Source organism: Chenopodium quinoa, unplaced genomic scaffold, assembly GCF_001683475.1.
Source record: "Chenopodium quinoa cultivar QQ74 unplaced genomic scaffold, ASM168347v1, whole genome shotgun sequence".
NCBI lineage: Eukaryota > Viridiplantae > Streptophyta > Magnoliopsida > Caryophyllales > Amaranthaceae > Chenopodium > Chenopodium quinoa.
The window spans coordinates 11,281,507-11,302,875 of NW_018744239.1; the positions used below are offsets into that span (position 1 = coordinate 11,281,507).

The following is a 21,369-nucleotide window of genomic DNA, read 5'->3' on the forward strand; positions in this document are numbered from 1 at the left end:
TACTTTATATTAATTAACCTTGAGGTCAAGGGTTCAATTCTTTTTTAATTATTGTGTAATAACATGGTATAATAGTCGATAAAAAAGTAGAGAGAAAGCCACGTGGCATGTAGATTTGATTCGAAATGCCTTGAAGAGTGCTTCATGGCATGTCGACTTGATTAGAAACGGCTTTTAATATATAGAGTATAGATTGGACTTGAAACACCTACCTACGGAGTAGAAAACATATACACTCTTTCTATCTTTTTTTTTATTCTACTCACTAATCATTTTAGGTCGTTCTTTTTTGTTCTGCCAACTTTGCTTTATTTTATGGGTAATGATATATATAGCCCTTAAATATACTAAGGCTATATATAAGCATTAAATATACTTTTTAAAATGGAATTAAGTTGGAAATTCATGACGAAATTATGCATAAATCGGTGTAATTAATGTTAGTTTATACTAAATAATTCCTTTTTTAAGCTTCTTATACATAGCCCTAAGTGCAATGTTTATCATTTTCCTTATTTTATTTATGGCATATTGGCATACCCTTTTTTATCATCTTCCCTATCTAAGCCCGCGATAATTACACCTTTCTATAATCTCTCTTAATTAACCTTTTTTTTTACACAAACCCACTTTTTTACATTCTCTCCATTACTTTTTTATTTATTTTTTTTTAATTTTTTTACGCGCTCCATTACTTTATCTTACATCCACTTATTTTCTTCAATAATTTTTTATATTATGTATCTACATTGAGTACAACGCAAAAGAACAAAGGTAGTACTATGTACTTTTAATTCCTTTTTACACACAATTATCGTGTTTGAAAGAAAAATTAATAGAGGAAGAGATAGGAGTTTGCTAAAAATCTCTCGCAAATTATTCAGAGAATTATGCTTAGATATATATCACTTTCTAATTTCTTTTTCTACATGAGAACACAACAAAGAAGTTGCATATCAGCACAAATACTATGATGCATTAGAATGTTGGCGCCAAATATGCTATAGGAACACTGCCCGCTACTAGTTCATTTAAAAACTGAAGATAGATGGGATGATATTTAGTTCTCATACGTGCCACTGGCCAAGCAAGTCATTAACATAAATACATTACTACAATTCTAAGTAAGAGAGCACATAAAGGATAAAGCCGGTCCAACCATCAAAACCACCAAATACCTAGCCTTTGTACTGGCTATAATTGAAATAAATCAGTAAGGCAAATGTATGATAATTAAACTAATAATACACACATTTCAAAACTTCTTCCCAGCTAAATCTTCAAGAGTCAGATTTAAGGAATTAATAGGACCCTTTTTCACCAATTCCTCACGGGCAGCAAGAAGGTCCTCAATGCTCCCTGGCTCTCCAAACCATCCAAGTCGATCTGCAATGAGATGAAGATTATCACATCCATCACAACGCACAACAACTACACCCTTCTCATATGATTCACGACAGCACGACTTCATTTGTCTTGTCTCACAAACTTTACATGTAAAAACCATGGCAAGATCATGTCGTGGGGATGTTTTCAATTTGCTCATCATATCTTTGTTCACTGTATTTTGAGCATCAGCCTTTAAGCCAGACGGCACTTCAGAACTGCAGCAACTAGACTCAGAGCTACTATCTGCAGCACTTTCTGTAAATAGTCTCCTTTTGGAGGTTCCTTCTGAATGCATCTGAAGCACTCTGGTCAAACTAGCATATTTTTCGCAGATTAAATTGGTCATAGGAAGAGGGTGACAAGATGCTCCTGTTAGAATGTATGAAAGAGACATGTAAGATTTCCTTGTAAAGTCATTTTCCAAGTTAATGCACATGACATCCTAGGAACACAAAATAAGACCATGTCAATCAGATTTCAAATTGCGCTACAAATTCAGCAAACCTGATCCAAATTCACAAACGTAACACAATGACAAGTCATGACACTGGCATCCCCCCCCCCCCCCTCTCTACTAAACATATAAAAGTCACAAAAAAGAGTAAAAATAACATAGCAAACAAGGGATAAGCGGAAGGGAGGAGGGTGGGGGGGATGGAGGGAAGAGGAAACATTGTCCCTTGCTTGGTTACGTGAGGAGAGGGAATGCAAATTTCTCTTCTTCATTGAAGTAGGTTATTACTTTTTATTTAACTTTACTTTTTTTTTTTGTTGTAATTTCAATTGTGTAAAAAAAAAAGAGAGAAAATCATATTTTAAGTAAATAACGCAAGAAAATGATAAGAATAAAGCAAATCAACCTCACTAAGCAGCAAGCCAAATATAATGAAATATTTTATACACACTCGGGTGTACCGTGCACCCAACTAACCCAAAGTTAGTTTTTGCTCTTCATTTGATGATTAAATAAAAAAGTCATCAAAATGAGAACAAAATGCTCATAGGTGTACCGTGCACCCGGGTGTATATAACAATCTCTCCAATATACAAGTGAGTGTGAATTAATCAAGGACTCGAGGAGGGAGATGGAAATTAGGGAAAATCCCTTTAATTGGGTAAAATTTTCCATCCATAGGATCAAGGGAGAGGAGAGAGCAGAATAGGGAGGAGAGAGTAAATTTGACCACATAAAGAGAGGAAAGAGAAGGTTGGGTAGATGTCATGAGCGAGACTGTTATCATTTACTTAAAATTATGAATTATTATCCAATTTTCTTTCCAAATCATTCCAATTTTAAACATTGGTACATTAAAAAAATGAAGGGTCATAGACCTCTCTTAACCCCCCCCCCCCCCCCCCTCTTTTTATTTGCCTCCTTGTACCAGAAGTCATTGATATATCATGAAAATAGAGGTTTAATTTCTAACAATTTGTATAGCAAAAGAAAAACAATTAAAGAAGTAACATTCTTTTTCTTTTTTTTTCTATAGAAAATCAAAACAGAAATTTTATTAATCATCAAATAGATAAATAGATAAAGGAAAAAAATTCTCAAGTACAAAATAACAAAGAAGCTACAAAAATCCATCTCCCCGCCTTCTACGAAAGGTTGAAGAGGAAAACCTAGAACAAATAGAGACACCTACAAAACCAAAGCACTCATAGAATTACATGATTAGCAACGGCCTTAGACTTTCACTACAGCAACAAGAAACTCCAAAACTAATTCCCCTAAATACATAAAAAGGATCAGTGCCTTGATTCCTAAAAATAACAGCATTCCTCTCAAACCAAATTTGATATGACAGCAATCCTGTGCAACATTTCCATGTACAGAAATGCTCAATATTTTTTTTTATTCTAAACCATTATATATGTGAAGAATGGGCAGGTTCCGATTAGTACATACCGCCTGATATAGCATTTTCAGGTTCGTAAAATAAAAAAATTACCAAACTCAGCCACTATGATTTAATATAGGATCAACATTCACAAGTCCCCACATTCCCTAACCCCCAAAGAAACAAAAGAATTATAAGGGAAAGCATTATGGGAAAAAAAAAAAAAAAAAAAAAAGGGTAGCAGTAGACCCTACAGTTGGGACTTGTTCCCATCTTTGTAAAAGTACAACAACTGACAAAAGTTTAAACGCCAAGTAGCTCTGATGCAAAACAATCATGCTTCTTTCTTTTGCAATTGACCCAATATTGCATTGAAATCCCTTTTAAAAGAAATATAGCTCAACAAGAAATTAAATTTAGTCGAGCACATCTGGTAGCACCAGGCTTTCCCCCATAGAATTTGACAAGAAATTTGCCTATATACTCCAAATCTCCCTTTAAAAAAGAAGCCTTTTAACCAGTGCGTTGTTAAATAAAAATACAAAATACACCACTATTTCACATTTAATATGATCATATCTTAGATACATTCAAAAACCCCTAAGAGTATAAAACTCAAAAGGGCAAGAAGATTGACAAACATCAACTTCTTTTGCTAAGACAATTTAAATAGTGATGCAAACTCGCCAAAGACACGAACTGTCAAACATAAGATACTTAAGATAAGTTTAAATTCTCCCACCTCTGACTTTCTTTCCTGTTTCCTACCATAAATACTTCTTATTTCTTTTGTTCCTAAAGAGGTAGCCTATTAAATTTTACCTGCTTTAATAGTTATCTCTGTTGTATGGTTATGTATTTTTCACTCACATTTTAATGACTTAATTAAACGAAACAAGCTCAAATGTATGAGTAAATGGATCTAGGTAACTTAGGTAGATTAGTTTAAAGAATTTTCAGCAAAAATAGGTTCATTAATTGGCCTAGATAGCTATTTATAGGGTGCTTGAATATGAACATTTCTTGGTCACTACAAGATTCTACTCTTATACCAACCGGATAAAATCAAGGATTGGTGTAACTCTAGTCCTATATGCATAGCATGGTGGCTCTTTCAATCAAACTTAAAAATCCTTCAACATGGCTACTCCTACAAACTAGTAGATTTGCAAGCATTCATCTATAATAATTCTGTTGAGTCTAATTTGTAAATAAACCCTTTTTTGTTTTCCAAAACTCTTCTTTCCTTGTTTTTGTGCTTCCATTATGTCATTTTGTTGGCTAAACTCTTAGGAAACCCCCATGAAAGCATACTTCTCCTTTATAGTGATCTAAGGGTTTAAATGGCTTGTGAGTTAGTGTATATTCTTTGTTTCAAATCTTACATCTATACTTTTCCCCTCATTCCTCTCTTTCACCCTTGCTTCAATTAAACCCTTTCCTTTTCCCTTTCTTTCATGGTCATTTATCGTCCTTTCCCTATTAATTTTAGGTCGTGAAAAGTTAAATGAGCGACATAATGTCACTCATTAGCTAGTGAGACAGTAGGTTTTAGGATCGTTTTAGGTATTTTTTCCTTTATTTTTTCGCATGTTTTAATTCATCTTTTACTTCTCCAATCTCTCTAGAAAAACATTTCATGCCCCTATTCTTGCTTTTGCCTATTAGCTTCGGCTATGATGGTTTTAAATGGCTTTAGGGCATGTGATGAAGGATTCATCAAGCTCAAAGCAAGGATATATCAAAGAAAAATGCAGATATTCAGCTTAGAACAGTTTGCCCAGCAAATTAGGCAGCAGTCCAAGCAGGAGTTCACCCAAGAAATTCATCAAAAATTGTAGCTTTGAAGTTATTGGAAAACCAGGAAGGTCCGGAAACCTACCCTAGGTTCGCCAAGACTTTCATGCCAAGTTTGCCTGAACATACCCGCGATTCAGTTTGTCTGGATCATCTAATTCTGTGATTTACTATTTCAGGGTTGAGGCCCTCTTGTAATGAACACTTTTTCAATATCATTAGTTTAAAGGTTAGCTTTATTAGAGACAGAAAGACACATTATTAGATTACATTTAATAATCCTTGTAATCAACTTTGAAGATTCAATCCACCAACTTTATTATTATTTCTTAGTCCATTATGTTAATCTTCTTTATTGCTCGATTCTTTTCTTTTTATTTTAATTGTTTTCTTATTAATGATTGCTTATTCTTTGATGATGGAATGATTGAATTTTTTATTTTATTTTTACTTTAGTTAAGATAATGCATTGTGAGTGGTGTTTTGGTTAGGGGTAGGGTTATGGGTTAATAAATTTTGTATGAGATTATGGGTTATGCTTAATAATATTAATTAAATTATTCCTTAGCTCTCTTCTTATACTCATTGCATTCAAGTGGCCATTTGCAAGTAATTAGTTGTTAGGAGTTTATGTGTAATGCATAGGGAATTTGTCTAGGTATTGAGAAATCATTAGGACTAATTTAGAGGCTAATGATATGCATATGTAGTACTTGAGTTTAGCTTGTGTTCTCCTTATCCCATACTTGATTAATTATCCTTGAACCCTATTATACCCCTAGTGTCTTGTTATTGAATAAAATTAGAGATTTTAGATTTAGTTTATACCTTTGTTTTAGTCAATATAGTTAATTTTAATCAACAAATTACCTACTTTTTGATTGAACTAACATAATTATATGCAAGTAAGAGTAGTATCATTTATTGTCCGTCCTCGAGGAATTCAACCCTATTCGCCACCATACTTGGTACAGTTGGTAAATTTAGGATCAATTTGATAGAGAGTTAGCCGAGGATCCGAAAATCTGATAATCTGATCCGCAACCGATCCGAATTTTTGGATATCCGATCCGAAAAAGTGGATATCAGATGAGGATTTGGATAATAATTTCAAAATTTCGGATTGTACATATAAAACTGACCCTGAATTATTAACTTATTATAATATTCTTAATATATTTGATGATAATTTTTATTGCAAAAAGACTACTATTTTGTTAAAATATGTTGTACAACTTAGCGATAAAAAAGCGGTAAAATTAGTGAAATTTAGAAAGTAATCATAATCAATTTTACTTAAAATTGGATAATGGATATCCGAAAGTCTCGGATCGGATTTGGATATCAGTTTCTGATATCCGAGTATTCGGATATCCAATCCGTGAACAGCCTAGCCACGAGCCCACGACACTAATTTCTCGCATCAATAACAAATTGAGGTCAAACTATATGTCAAAGGAAAAGACCCAAAGCATATTTTTTAAGACAATGCACTTGCTTTCTTTTGGAATTGACCCAAAACACTATTTTCTCTCTTCAACCACACCCTTTGCTTTCTCTTTCTTGAATTTTCTACCCTATTTTCCCAGCCAAGCACTACACCATTCTTCGACCACTTATGCACTACACCATTCTTCGACCACTTCTGGTTATCAGATTGGCATGAGAACATTACCATGGAAACGCCCTCTCTATAGCGACAAAAAACCCTAACATTTAGAACCTTATTCTCTTAAATTGATCTATTAATTTCCAGAACTAGGGTTTCACTAAGCTTGTCATACCCAATGACAACATGGTGTGTCCGGGCCATATTCCATACCAGTTTCCATGTTAGTCGTATCGACCCGGGTATGATGGCATTTTTGCCGCGTTCGAAAAACACAAACTATATAGCGCTCTCAAAGGCATCAATCAAATTAAACAAAAGTTATTAAAAAGAAGAATTACACCAAAATCAAAACTAAGTAGAATAAGCTATGTATATATGAGATAAAGCAAGGTAACCAATCAAACTTTCAGCATGAATTTCCTACCCCAGTTTCCCATAATTTTAAATGTTCTTTTTACTTGGACGCTTCAGTTCATGCTGAGTACCTGATCCTTTACACTCTTGCATACCACATACGCATAGATATGGACACTAGACATTTCATTTTGGACCAAAATCATTCAAATTAGTTGAACCACATTTAGACACAAACCCATCTCCAAAATTCGTAGCCGGGTCAGAGTAACATAGGCAATCCACCCAAAGAAACCACTAAAAATATTAATAAATTAATAATTCTCACTAGACTAGACTAATTTTCATTTTTCATCATTCAATTAATACCTAAGGTAATCAGATAAGGAAAAATAAAACAAAAATAAAGTATTCAACAGACACTCAAGTTCAAAACAAATTTTAATCAAACTTTGCACAATATACTAATTGTACTCTCAGCTAATTAGAACTTAAGTCAGATAATATGAATACAACTACTAAACAATGGTAAACAAATCAACAAAGCTTTAAAAGTTGAGAACTTTGAGCAATTAAATTAAAGCCAAATATGGGTACAATTCGAACAAAACAATGTAATACAAAGTGATAAATCGAATCAAAAAAATCAAATGGGAATAAATTTAATTTCAGAGTAATTGCAAAATGAAGCTGATACAAAAAAATGAACAAGGAGAGAAAGAGAACTTACGGGGTTGGGATGTGAGGAGACGCCACCAAGAACCGCTGCTTGTGATTGCCTTCTTCATGGTTGCTTTGCTGCTTTCGACTTTGGCTTTTCGCCTTTCAACTAGACCTGTTCAACGGGCCGGGCCGGGATTTACATGAAATGGGCAGGCAGGGCCAAGCCAAGCCTAATCCGAAATGGGCCGAGCTTGTTAATGGGCCATTAAGCCCGGCCCGGCCCAGCCCATTTAAAATGTATAAACAAACACAATATAAGAGAATTATAAAGGGTCTTTCAGGGGCCTTATAAAGGACTTTAGAAATAAAATTACAAAGCAAATATATTGGTATTGTAAAACTCTGGAAAAGTACAGGATAAATCTCGGACAATAAAATTTGAAATTCAACACATTGTATTATGAAAATAGTTCATATCACCTACTATAGTACTATGAGAGTTATAACTATGCAAATATGCTAATCCTTTTGCAGCTCCAAGGGCAATCCTCAGTCTTACAAGCCTTTCCATGGTAGGTTGCCCTTTACCTGTAATTAGACCATTTAAATTTCATTTAAATCAATGCCAATCACTAATTATAAGCATAAGAGCCAAAATTAGTATTATACTATGTTGGCAGTAAGTGCATTTCAAGAGAGACAATGCAGACACATATAAAAGCAAAGAACTAAAGGCAATAAGCTTACAATGAAGATGGAACTCCATGGTATTGATTTATACCAAAAAAAACAGCAAGATTAAAATAATAAGAGTAGAAAAATTAAAACAATTACCTAGTATAGGAAACTATCATCAACCTCCTCATCATCATCTCCATCATCAACGGTCTCATCATCATTCGAGCTAGAATCACGATCCAAATTTGAAGGGATGTTATATTCATCATGGCGCCAATTTTGAACACAAACTAGGGCTTGAGCTGTTGAGGGTTTCAATGAGCTACGATTAGGAGATATAGTTTTCCCCCCTACACTAAAAGCCGACTATGAAGCCACCGTACTAACCGGAATCGTTAGAAGATCTCGTGCCAATATTGCAAGCTCCGGAAATCTCACTACATTTTGTTGCCAATACTCTAGAATATCTAGCTCCATGTTCAAATCAAGCTCCGATTCCTCCAAATATGACTCAAGTTGGGACTTTTTTGTTTGAATCCTTGTAATTCTTGAACTATAGCTTTGATAATCATCAAAGAAGTTTTCATCTTCAACCCTACTACTTGTAGTAGAGGGAGCAACAATTGGGGAAGTTGAAAATGTTGACTTATACTCATTATACAAATATCTTAAAGTGTTCTACACTTTTTCAACTTCATACATAGCCTCATCCAAACCATATATCGTGTCAAAACAATACTTCACAAACTTTAACTTAAACCTTGGGTCAAGAATTGCCGCACTAGCTAGATATATGTTATACTCAGACCAATATTTATCAAAATTTTCCAACATATGTAACACCATTTGAGCTAAAAATTCATGTGGACCTTTAGATGTCTCAAGTAAACGACGATGCACCATACATGCTCCCTTAAAATACATGTTAGAATTTGGAGACTTATTGGCCGAGAACATACATGTAACATCATAAAAGAATTTCAAAAACTTGTGAACAACACTCAATTTATCCCATTCATCCACCAAAGGCACATTACTCTTGAAAGATGCATGTAATGACTCCAAATGAATAAACACATCTTTATAGTAAAGCACATTATCAAGCATCATATATGTAGAGTTCCAACGAACTTGCATGTCCATACAAAGTTTCCTCTTAGCCTCTAAATGAAAATGCTTTTGAGCAGTATCATAAAAATCCTTGCTTCTAGAAGATGATCTTATAACAAATTTTACCAAGTTTTTAATCCTATCTAATATGTTCTCAATACAAGATATACCAGATTGGACAATAAGATTGATGATATGAGCACAACATCTAATATGAAAAAAAAACAACCACCACTAACAAACATTCCCCTTGATCTAAGACGATTTTTCATGTGCTTAACCATCACATCATTGCAACTTGCATTGTTAACCGTTAAGCTAAGCACTTTGTCATCTAAATGCCATTGGTTAAGAAACATAAAAATCTCTTTGGAGATGCTTTGTCCATCAAAAAGGGGTGACAATGATGTGAACTTAATGATCCTTTTATGAAGTTTCCAATCATGATCAATAAAATGGCGGTTATGCAAGTGTAATGTTGCCAAGTGTGTGATGATTTCCAATTATCAGTTGTCAAACATATTCGTCTGAGTGCACTCCTCAATTTTTTTTTAAAATTTCTCTCTATAAGAGACATACAAAGAAAAATTAGACTTTAACATCATCCACCTTAAACTTTTTCTTCCACGGTCGAAAAAGAATGAGAACGTTCAACAACATACAATAGAATCTCCTTTCTTAATTCACTCATATCAAAAAAAAATTCTTCCTCATCATCAACCGCCTCCCCAAGTGGAAGTCCATTAGTTCTTTTTTACACACTTCAAGCAAATTACGTATTAAATGAGATGTGCCACTATTTTTGTGGGCAATTAACTCCACTTTACAATGCTTACAAATAGCAATTCGCTCACCTTTTGCATGTTTTCCTTCCGTCATTTCTTACCAAACTTTAAATTTCCTACTTCTTTTACGCTTACGGGCGGCATTAGATTCATCAACCTCATCATCTACCGGCATTAACGTTGTAGTTTCTTCACTTTCCATGGTTAAAAAAAACTGCAAAAGTAGGTAAATAATAATTATTAACCCACTGCAGCAGAAGCAGAACAAAAACAGTAGAATTAGAAAGCAATCTTTCAGATGATCATCCAATCACATTCACTAAAGTACCAGAGATAAGCAAGGGAAGCATTTCCACATAACATTTCCATCTCCCACAACCAAGATTAATGTAATCAGCAAACACACAAAGTTTAATTGCTTAATTTCAATCAACAATTCGAACTACATCTGAACAACAACAATAAGTGGAATGCAACGAAGATCTATTCATTATTACTCCATTATTACAATCAAGTCATATTAGTATACGATTTCACATCAGAATTTCAGATTACAACTTCAAAAAGATTAATAAAATTCGTGAAAGCATACTATTAAAATCAAGCAATTACAATTTCACGAATTTAAATCCCAATTTTTAAACAAAAGCAGTCACTGGGTTTTGCTTTCACGAATTAAACAATCTTAATTCCAAATGAAAATTTCAAATAACAATCAAAATAATTAAAAGAAATGGGGCAAAACACAAAAACTACCAAACAAATCGCTAAGTGCAACCAAATTCGTGTAAGCAAACTGAATTAAGAACAAACTTACCGATGATGGAGTGAGAATTCTCAGCCAATCGACAAAATCGAAGCCGAAAGTGTCACTTGACTTGTGAGATTTTGCATTTGCGAGCAAGAAGAAGGGTAATAAATTGAAGATTGACGCGAGTAGATTTTTTTAGGGTTTAGAATTTGGATATTTTTTTTAAGGGTTCATAATTTGGAGGAAATTGAGAATTTTATTTTCAAGGTATTATAATTTGATGTTAAGAAGTTTTAGAAATTAAAAAATTAGGATAAAAAAACCTCATAAGTGTTACCCAATTTCAGCCCTTTTTAACTTAGACCCAACCCTTTAAAAGCCCATAATTTAATAACCCTGTAAAAGCCCGCCCCATTCCTTCTTATTGGATGGATAAAACTCTTTTATAAAAGGGCTGGGTCAGGGCTTTAAATGGGCCCCTAACCCATTAAACAGGTCTACTTTCAACACAAAAATAGGAGTATAAACTAAATATATTAGAGGAAATCTTTATCACCAAGATAAACTTGCAAGTGGCAATAATGTAATAAAATGCCTTGGAATTCTGAATTGTGAATAAACAAATATTATTCGTGTGGGGTAGGTCTGCTAATTACTTCTCCCTCCGTTTCATAATGTTAGTCCCATATGGAATCAATCACATAAAATAAGAAAAGAAGAATATTTGGAATCTAACATTAAAGTACTAAATAATTCATAATTAGTTTACCTTATTTAAGTTTTTTGATTTTTTTGGAAAGCATAAGTCATAGTTGCATAATTCAAGGTAGAGATTTCCTTACTTAAAGTCATGTCATCAATCCACAACCAATTAATTCCAAAAAAAATTAAGTTAAAATTGGAACATATTCAATATGGGTAGATCTTTTTGAAACGCCCAAAATAATATATGGGACTAACATTATGAAACGCAGGGAGTACTAACTTTAAAAAAAATAGTTGTCAAAGTAAGTTAGGATGTGAACTAAAATTGTATTTCCTCCGCCCACAATTATGTGCAACAAAGAGGTATTATTTATGAGATATAAAATATTCCTTTGTTGCACATAATTGTGGACGGAGGAAGCATAACGTCGTCACTCCAATTAGATAGTTAACTCACCCAAGTTAACTTGGGTAAATTTTTTGTAGTAGATACTTTTTAAATTTGTGTTTCGTTGTTGATGAGATGATGGAGGTCCAACGCTCAGGTGGTCGATTTATCAATAATGCTGTCAAGTTCTCAAGCGGCGCTGCGTCTATTTTTTCCTGAGTTGGTTATATTCATTTTCCATTGTTGTTGAGGTACTTTGTACTTTATTACTCCCTCCGTCTCTTATTTACATGCCTACTTCCCATTTTATACGGGAATTAAAGAACTTAAAAGCCATGATTGAGAAGTACAAATATGCATATGGGGTTAGAGAGAGATAGAGAGATAGAGAGAAAGAAAAGGTAGTTGGTAATTATTGAAGAGATGGAAAGAGAAAGTGTTGGAAAATGAGAGTGATTTCCATGAATATTGTTAAAAGAAATCAAAATTCCACAATTACACTACATTTTATAAAAATTCCTTACATACTGTCCACGTCATCTATCTTTTTTATTTATTTATTATTTTAATTTTTGTGTAGAACAAACTACTAATTCAATTAGCGGTTTATTTGAGTAAAAAAATCACCTTACAAAAAATTTTGGGTTTAATATCGTAAAACCGCTAATTCAATTACCGGTTATGCTCTTAACTAGGGAAAAAAAAATCATATTTTTAGAGGTTGGATGACGTGGACGCTATGTAGGGAATTTTGATAAAAAGTGGAGCAATTAAGGATTTTGAATTCTTTAAGCCATATCCATGGAAATCGCTCGGAAAATGATGTCAAAAGTACAAAAAAAAAAAAAAAAAAAATTAATGACAACTCAACAAAAAGAGGGAATATTGTCAAAAATTACATTCTTAAAATAGAAATAGACATGTAATTTTGAAACCCCCAAAAAAGAAAATAGGCATGTAAATAAGGGACGGAGGGAGTATTATGAATCTGAAAAATATTTTTTTCTCCCTGAACATATAACTTCCCCATTCAAACACAAAATTAAAATTGGAAGACTTATGTCAATTAGTTTGTATTCAAAAGGTTTAATTAGATGCTCAATTATATGCTTCTCGCTTTCATTATTAATAAAAAAATAAATAATATAATTGAGCATCTAATTGAAGTTCATATAAAATCCAATACAATTAGCTTTCATTAATTCACATATAACTTAAGTTCGTGTAAAATCCAATACAATTTAATCAAACTAACAATAATCTATATCTATATTATAATTAAAACTCATAGGGACAATATTTTAACATCATGTGTCACCTTTATTTATTATTTGGTGCCACATGTGCACCATGTGTCATCCTATGTATGTCACCCTTTTCTCAATATATTGAATTATAGTGATATGTAGTTATAAATACCTAAAAATGTCTCCCCAAAACCAAACCCAATGATGAACAACCTTTCACTGCCATTATTGGTCGGGTTGAGTATTTAATATTTGGAGTGCTTAAATCCATATTCAATCCAATACATTTCATAAACCAACCCAATTCTTAGCCCATTTTCCCTAATCATAACTTATTTTCCTCTTTTCGTGTCCACATCATAAAACCGAGCTAAACTGATTTTGTAGCTCTGATCCAAATATTATTTGTTTGGATAGGCCTTGAAATAAGATTTCCAACGGTATATCATAAGCCTAATTTAAAACGAAGAAGATATGAACAAAACACTAAAACTCGGCCCAAAACCGACACCCTTGCACTAAAACGGCCATATCTAACAATATAAAAAATATTTTGACATAATTCTAATTGAGTTGGAAATTATACTTGAATATATTTCCAATTATATATTATATGCCCTATTCCGAGTTACGGATCAAAAGTTATCGAAGTTTTAAAAACGAGTAAAAACTGAAAATTACCGCGACACGGTAAAAATACTGTGACTTGGCAAACATTGCCATACCACAGTATTTATTGACGTGCCACGGCAATTAATTTGACCAGCGGATCTTTATTCTTTTGTGGCACCTCATTTCTAGGGTTTCGGACCTCACCCTTCACATTTTCTCTCTAAATACGAGCTGATTTCGCAGTTTCGGGGCACCAAATAATTCTCTCTTTCTCTCTTATGCTCTAGCCTAAATACTTGCCTTCCCTATTCTCACAATTCATCCCATAAGCACTCCCCAAAGTCTGTACTTTACCCGAAATTCTATATTTATACCAAGACTTGAAAGGTAGAACGGTTTGAGGGTTTGGCCCCAAATCAACTTTACTTTCATTTAATTTAATTTCCATTATTGTTTATTATTTTCCTTGAAGTTATGTGTTTGTTGTTTTATAGTTGCAAGAAAACACAATAAGAGTAAGGAATCATGTTCCTTTTGTCCCTATTATATTTCTAACGATTTTTATTATGTTTATCATATATTAATCGTCGTTATTATGGTAAAATTGTTTCCAATATTATTGCTTATTTTATATATTTTTGATCACCATATTGCATGTTTAAAGGGAATATGTAATTGAAAATCACGACTAATAAGATAATTTGGACAACCGATTTAGGTTCCTTTTAATCTAGTTATTTAATCAAGTGGTCACTAATATTTAGAATTATGTGTTGCATCAATATTAAACCAATTTAGCCTAATTTAGTTTGGAGCAAATTGAATCTTTATTTGTATGCCTTTGAGATCGCATGGAATACTTCTCATTATAAGAATTGAGTAGAGGCCAATACGGGCGAATGTGACTCCATGACTCACTTTGTACCATCATCCCCGATCCTCCTTTCGTGCTTTCGAACCATATGGAGTTAGTAATCTCATGGATTATGAATGGGGTGTAACCTTTACGGGTCAGTCGTTGTTACATATCGTTGTCCCTCTATCGTGATTGCCTTAAATAATCCGTGAACGGTTTACAAGTTCCTTAAAAACTTGTTGGTTGCTCCCCTACTTTCCTTGTCCCTAATCATATAGTGTCAATTCCCACTTCCTATGACTGCTAAGCATATTCACAACATGCTTAAGTAGGCGCACTTCAAATGACACCAACCGTAGTTAATTTAAAAACTCTTCATTGGTGTAACTTTAATTCTCTCTAATAATGTTTTGTTTACTTAAGAAACTCTTTATATCATATAACTAATATATAAAGCTAAAATTTTAGTCAGCCCACGAGACCGCGACACTTGGCGTTTCAACTTTTCGCCAAGTGTCGCGCCACGTAGGAAACAATTAAATATTAGTATGCCACGTAGGATTTATTTGGATATATTTTTTATGAAAAAAGTTGTATTTTGTATTAGGATAAAAACTTGGATAGATTTTGTAGGATACAAAAGTTAATTTAGAGTTTTATTTTCAATAAAATTTGGATAGATTTATAGGATAAAATTGTTGGTTTATAGTTTTATTTCGATTAAATACCAATATTTCACTGATACAAAATATCATATCATATCATATCATATATATCACTAATAGATAAAGCTGGTCTCGCAGCCAAGCCACTAGACAACGACACTTGGCATTCCAGTTTTTCGCCAAGTGTCGCACCACGTAGGCCATAAATAGATATTATTGTGACTAGATTAGATACCACGTTAGATTAAATTGGATAGATTTGTTTAGGATAAAAAAAATAATTTATAATTATTTTAGAAAAAAAATTATCTTTTTATTGACAATAGAATTTTACTTATAACAACACACCACATATTATAATTAATATAAATATCTAATTAACAATAGAATTTTACACTTATACGAATAATCACGTAATTATAATTATGGCCATGTATCATTAATTTTTTTTAGTCTATCCATTAAAGCTTTTGAATCAAGTATTCTTCATATTCGGTTTTGTAATATTTTTGTGTATGTTTGTGATTTTATTAATGAAATTAAAGAAATAAAAAACTACTAAATTTAAGACACAACAAATATTGTACAATACAAGGAAATCTTGAAGTGAATTCAAATCAATGCCAACAAGGTCTTAGAACTTTACAGGTTTTTCACTTAAAAAGCGTTTAAATAATTTTTTTTTTTATTTATGTTGATCATATTTTTTTTTACTCTTTTGCGTTATCAAAAGGGTTTATTTGACCATATTTAACATTCAAACAAAAAGTTTATCTTACAATTTTATTAACATTCCGGGCATTGCCCGGGCATAAAACTAGTATGTGTGTATACATCTACTTTTGGTCCCCTGTCTCGGCCAGAAGTGCTATGACGACAAATAATTCTATCTTTGTGCTAGATTGGAGTAAGGAATGCTTATGGACTATTGCTTAATGCCTAAACACATAAAACTAACTTGACCCAAACGAAATGAACTAAAGCTCAACACTAAGCCTGATCAGAAATTAGGCCTTATCCCAAAATTAACCTAATTTCGGACGGATTTAGAGCGCCTAGGTTAAAATCTAGGGCTGCCGCAGGAAGATCCGCGCACAACTCATGAAGTCACGTTGGCCTGGCGCGCGCAACTCATAAGGTTGCGTGCGGCACCCAGCGCGACCCTAACAGATGCGCTTACGGAAGATTCAAAATTTAAAAAATATACAAAATTGAATCTTACCATACAACCCCGCGCAAGACTGGAAGTCGCGCTGCCTTGAGCAGCACAACCAACCTTCAGAGTTTCGCGCGCCACCTACTGCGGCAGAATCTCCAAAACCTTAAACTCACCCATTCCCTATAAATAGAGGTTCAATACGAGCTTTAAACAAACAGAAAAATAGCCTAAAAGTTAGAAGTAACATCATTGTGAATTTATGCAATAATCAACCCTCTTGTCCTAAACACTCACCCTTTAATTGTTTTGTTCTTACGGTGGAGGATCCCCAACAAGAAGGTGTCCAAAATCATTCTAAACAAAAATCTAGCAAGGAAAGGGGTAATCCTGAGTACTTAGATAAATCACATTACTTTTCTTGTACTAAATCACTTAAATTAATTAATTAGAGTTGTTTGATCACGTTAAAATAAATATTTAATTAATTAATTTGACATAGTGTTCTCTCGTTAAACAAGACTAGAATTGGATAAATTAATTGATTGTTTTATTTCCTAAGCCAAGGCGAATCTTGTTTATTATTGTTCTTTCACGAATTTGGAATAAATAAGACTAACGACATTTGTTGTCATGTAATCTTTATGTGATTGACGCGTGTAAATAAAATCAACTATATTTTTAGGTAAATAAAATCAATTAGGGAGAAAGGCATGAATGAGGTTTATGAGTTTTCCTAAAACTCATTAGCGACTTCCCTATTAGTTTCTTACAAAAAAGAGTAATGATAGAATCAATTCTAATTCAAGGTCCTCCAAACACTCAGGAATTCAAATCCTAACACACCTTTAAAAGTAAAGTCCTAGGCTTTTAATAGGCCATGGGCATAGAGGAAGTGGGATCCCCAATGACAGGTCACGGTGGTGGCTGCTCTGGGGATTTAGAGGTCACAAGATTAGTTTTTAGTTATGGTTCAAGGTTTCCAACTTAGGTTACCTATGTGTTATAATGATGTCTAACTTGGATTATATCTAGTTAGAAAGCGAGACTTTAACGCATAATGTCTTCCTTTTTTCACAAAAGTCAAAATCAAACAAGCAACATTGCATCATGCATATCATAGCACACTTCAAACAATAGGGATTAGCTCATTAATTAGGGGTCGCCAACACTAGGCTTCTATCCCGAAATTTATAACAATCATCCCACCCATATCGCCAATAAAATGTTGGGAGAACTATGTCATGGGTCAACACGTTGAGTGATTGATTCGTGCATCGTTTCTTAAGATATGGTACCTTTTGACACCCAACCCTTGACCTGAGAATGACATTGTATGCTTTGACTGTTCCTTTCATATGCTTATATGATTGCGTGATTATTTGTGACGTGTATAGGATAGTCTTTCTTTTTTAGTCCTAACTTAGGTTTTCAACTACGAAGTTGTCCCTTTGTAGTTTTGAGTCACGTTCAAGGGACATCATATAAAAAAACATTTAGAATATATATATATATATATATATATAGCGCAACTCTAAACCTTGCACGCACCTTCTACTACAAGGACACTTTGATTCTTCTTGAACTATTAGATTGTCCAAACAGTATCGTTGTCTATGAATTGTTGAAAGGCGCTGAATCCCTTTGAATGTAGTTTTTGCGTCTTTTTCTTTCTTCCTCTTTCTTTTATTCCTTTTTTTTTTAAAAAAAAAAAACAAGCATGTCAGTTTTCTTAATCTCTCGTACTTCCTTTAGGGCTGCTTACCAAGCTTAGGAACGAAGACACCCGGGCGCTCGCATTCTACGTTTACCATCTAGCAATCCACACTTTTCAAATCATCCCCCTTTGTCAACTCATCCTAGTCCAACAATGTCAACCGCTGAACAACTCCAAGAAGAGATTATGTATGATGGAAGAAAAGGCTCAAGAAGCCGAGGATAGAAGAATTAAGAAATTTGAAAAGGCCAAAAAGAAAGAGGCTGAGGCTTTAGCTATACCACAGAAAATGGATGCTTTAGCCGAACGAGAGAAGACGTTTTAGAAACTTATTATTCGTTCTAATATGGGGAACAAGTACTTTGACGCAGAAAAGTTTGCTCCCCTTGTGAGACTTACTCTACCTAAAAAGTTTGTAGCTATAGACTTACCAATGTTTAAGGTGACCAATAATCCATAAAATTATCTAATGAGTTTTATTAACACCATGGCTTTAAAGGGAGTTGATCCTAAGCTTTATGCTTTGACTTTCCCTTTATCTCTAGACCCAGCCGCAAGAGAGTGGTACTATGGGCTAGATGCCAAATTCAAGAGTACGTGGGAAGATGTAGTTTCGACTTTCATCACCCAATATGAGAGTAACGTAGAGTTCAAATCAACTTTGCGTGAACTTGAAATGGTTAAGAAAGGCGACGATGAAGGTTTCCTTGCTTTCTATGGTAGATGGCGTGAAAAGGTGGCCCAACTTGCCCAAAGGCCGCCTAAACTCAAGTTAGTACAAAAATTCATTGACAATTGTCAGGAAAAGTACAACAAACATCTACGTTACCTTGGTTTAGACACTTTTCAAAAGGTTTATTCTGTGGCCACTAGGATTGAAGACGATCGCAAAAGAAAAGGCAAAAAAGTCTCAACATCATCAACCTAAGAACAACTACAAGAAGGGGAATTATAACACCTCGTCCTCTATTGATGTTTTCACAGCGTCCACACATAATAATAATAATAATAATAATAATAATAATAATAATAATAATAATAATAATCGAAGAGCATGGATGAAAGAAAGAAAATTTACACAATTCCCTTTAACTTATAAAGAACTCTAGAAAAATTGACTAAAAAGGGTTTACTATTGCCAACTGGGCCAACACCGCCTGCTCCCATAGAAAAAAGATATCCTCAATGAGATGGAAATGCTTACTGTACTTATCATAGGGGTGTTGGGCATGATACTAAACGTTTCTTTGTTTTGAAACACAAGGTTCAAGATCTAGTAGACGATGGGTAAATTCCTACGCCTAAGCCCAATAATAATGTTTCCCCATTAGGAATATTTCACATTGATGAGGAGCATGTTGATGGGCATTAGAACGGTAACACATTCCACACTCGTCAAACACATTTATAAGCAAACACCTCATAAACCAAGCACAATGATAAGTAAGAGTTCGGTCCACAAGGAACGGGGTATAATTGCTAAGGATCTTAACACTTAAGCTAATTCGAAGTCTTTTGTTGAAAGGGGTGTTCGTCAAGTAGACAACAAACTATTATTTTAAATCAAGTAATTAAAAGCACTAGGGAATGGGATCCACTCAACCATGGCAATTAGGCATATTGGGAGTAAAAGAGACAAAAGATAGCCAGGACTATGTGTAAGATCAACCTCATGCAATTAGGAAAACAACTCACACTCCTAAACTTAGATCCCTCATTAGTTTAGCAATAGGAGATACATAATCAAATTGCAATAAGTAATGACATACTTAATCTACATTTCCATGTCAAACTAAGCATGACATGCCATCAAGCTCCAAATTCAAGGGTAGCTACTCCTATCATGAAGAACTAACAAGCAATCTCATACAATCAATTAATCACAAATCAAACATCAATACTTCTCCCAAGTTTACTTAATTAACCATTAGGTTGAGTTTTACCCAACCCCTAGCAAAGAGGACTACTCACAACTCATTGTGAGTAACATGCAAAGTTCCAAGTTGGGATTATTAGTAATTCTAAAATTGGGAAAAGTGATTCACTATGGATAAAACTAACATGCAACAACAATTTATCAAGATTAAGAGAGATTCAAGTGACTTGCAATAACAAAATAAAATAAGAAAATAAGTAGAGATAAGTGAAAGAAGTTACTAATTGAAGCTTCAAATGTTGAATAAAAATGCTGAATTTCTAAAAATGATCTTTGAAACTTGCTACTACAATGATTAATTTGAGAGTTTCAAAGCTAAAATACCAAAGATGATTTTTACAAACTAAGAGGAGGTTGCTAAGAACTATGCTAAGACTGCTGCACATTTTAAAATAAACTAAAGGGGTAGTATTTATACTCCCCGAATTACATAGGTTAATCCGCCAAAAGAAAACGGATTTCCAGCTAGGAGTGCCCGCTCCAGAAAAGAGGAGCGCCCGCTCCTCAGCAAGGAGCACCCGCTTCTTATACATGCGTTCCCGCTTCCCTTCTCTTCAAAAGGTTGGCAAATTCAAAACTCCAGGGAGGAGCGCTCGCTCCTCGCTCTTCTAACATGAGGCAGATTCTATCAGGGTGCACGCCCGCTCCTCTTATCTCAGATTGAGGCCGAATGTTGAAGTCTTGGAGGAGCGCCTGCTCCAGCTCGGGTGCACGCTCGCTCCTCACAGCACTAGTAGAAAAAAATGAAATAGGCACCCCCCCTTTAGCACTGGTTCTTGAAAACCGGTGCCAAAATAAATGGGCGGGATTGGAAATTTGAGAGTTGGCACCGGTTCTATCCTAAACCGGTGGCAAATAGCTTAATTAGCACTGGTTCAAACTGGTGCCAACCATTTAAAAAAAAAAAAAAAAAAAAGAAGGGAATGGAGTTGGCACCTGTTTAGAGCGAACCGGTGGCAATTATAGCAATTAGCTCTGGTTTGAACCGGTGCCATTTAAAAAAAAAAACCGGGTATATGCAAATTCCTTCTAACGTCTTTCAATTCTCAGCTTCTTCAATTCCTTGCTTCATTCTCCCACGTTTTTCCCTCTTCTCTTTGCATTGCT

The 21,369-nt window shown here is 34.0% G+C and overlaps 1 protein-coding gene across 1 annotated transcript; it reads right to left on the reverse strand.

Annotated features, from left to right (window-relative positions):
* Positions 1-1,026: 1,026 nt before the first annotated feature.
* LOC110694502 (DNL-type zinc finger protein-like) lies at positions 1,027-7,849 on the reverse strand. Its single transcript, XM_021871689.1, has 2 exons — positions 7,724-7,849; positions 1,027-1,758 (listed from the first exon to the last, which is right to left on the reverse strand). Exons 1-2 carry the CDS (start codon positions 7,779-7,781, stop codon positions 1,256-1,258), a joined length of 561 nt encoding a protein of 186 aa, XP_021727381.1. The 5' UTR covers positions 7,782-7,849; the 3' UTR covers positions 1,027-1,255.
* Between the last annotated feature and the right edge of the window lie 13,520 nt (positions 7,850-21,369).

Excerpts from the sequence above, each read along its gene's own strand:
- LOC110694502 (XM_021871689.1), bottom strand. The coding sequence starts at position 7,781 with ATGAAGAAGGCAATCACAAGCAGCGGTTCTTGGTGGCGTCTCCTCACA. Across the intron at positions 1,759-7,723 it reads TCTCCTCACATCCCAACCCC|GAGCATCTTGTCACCCTCTT; the intron begins GTAAGTTCTCTT and ends ACATTCTAACAG.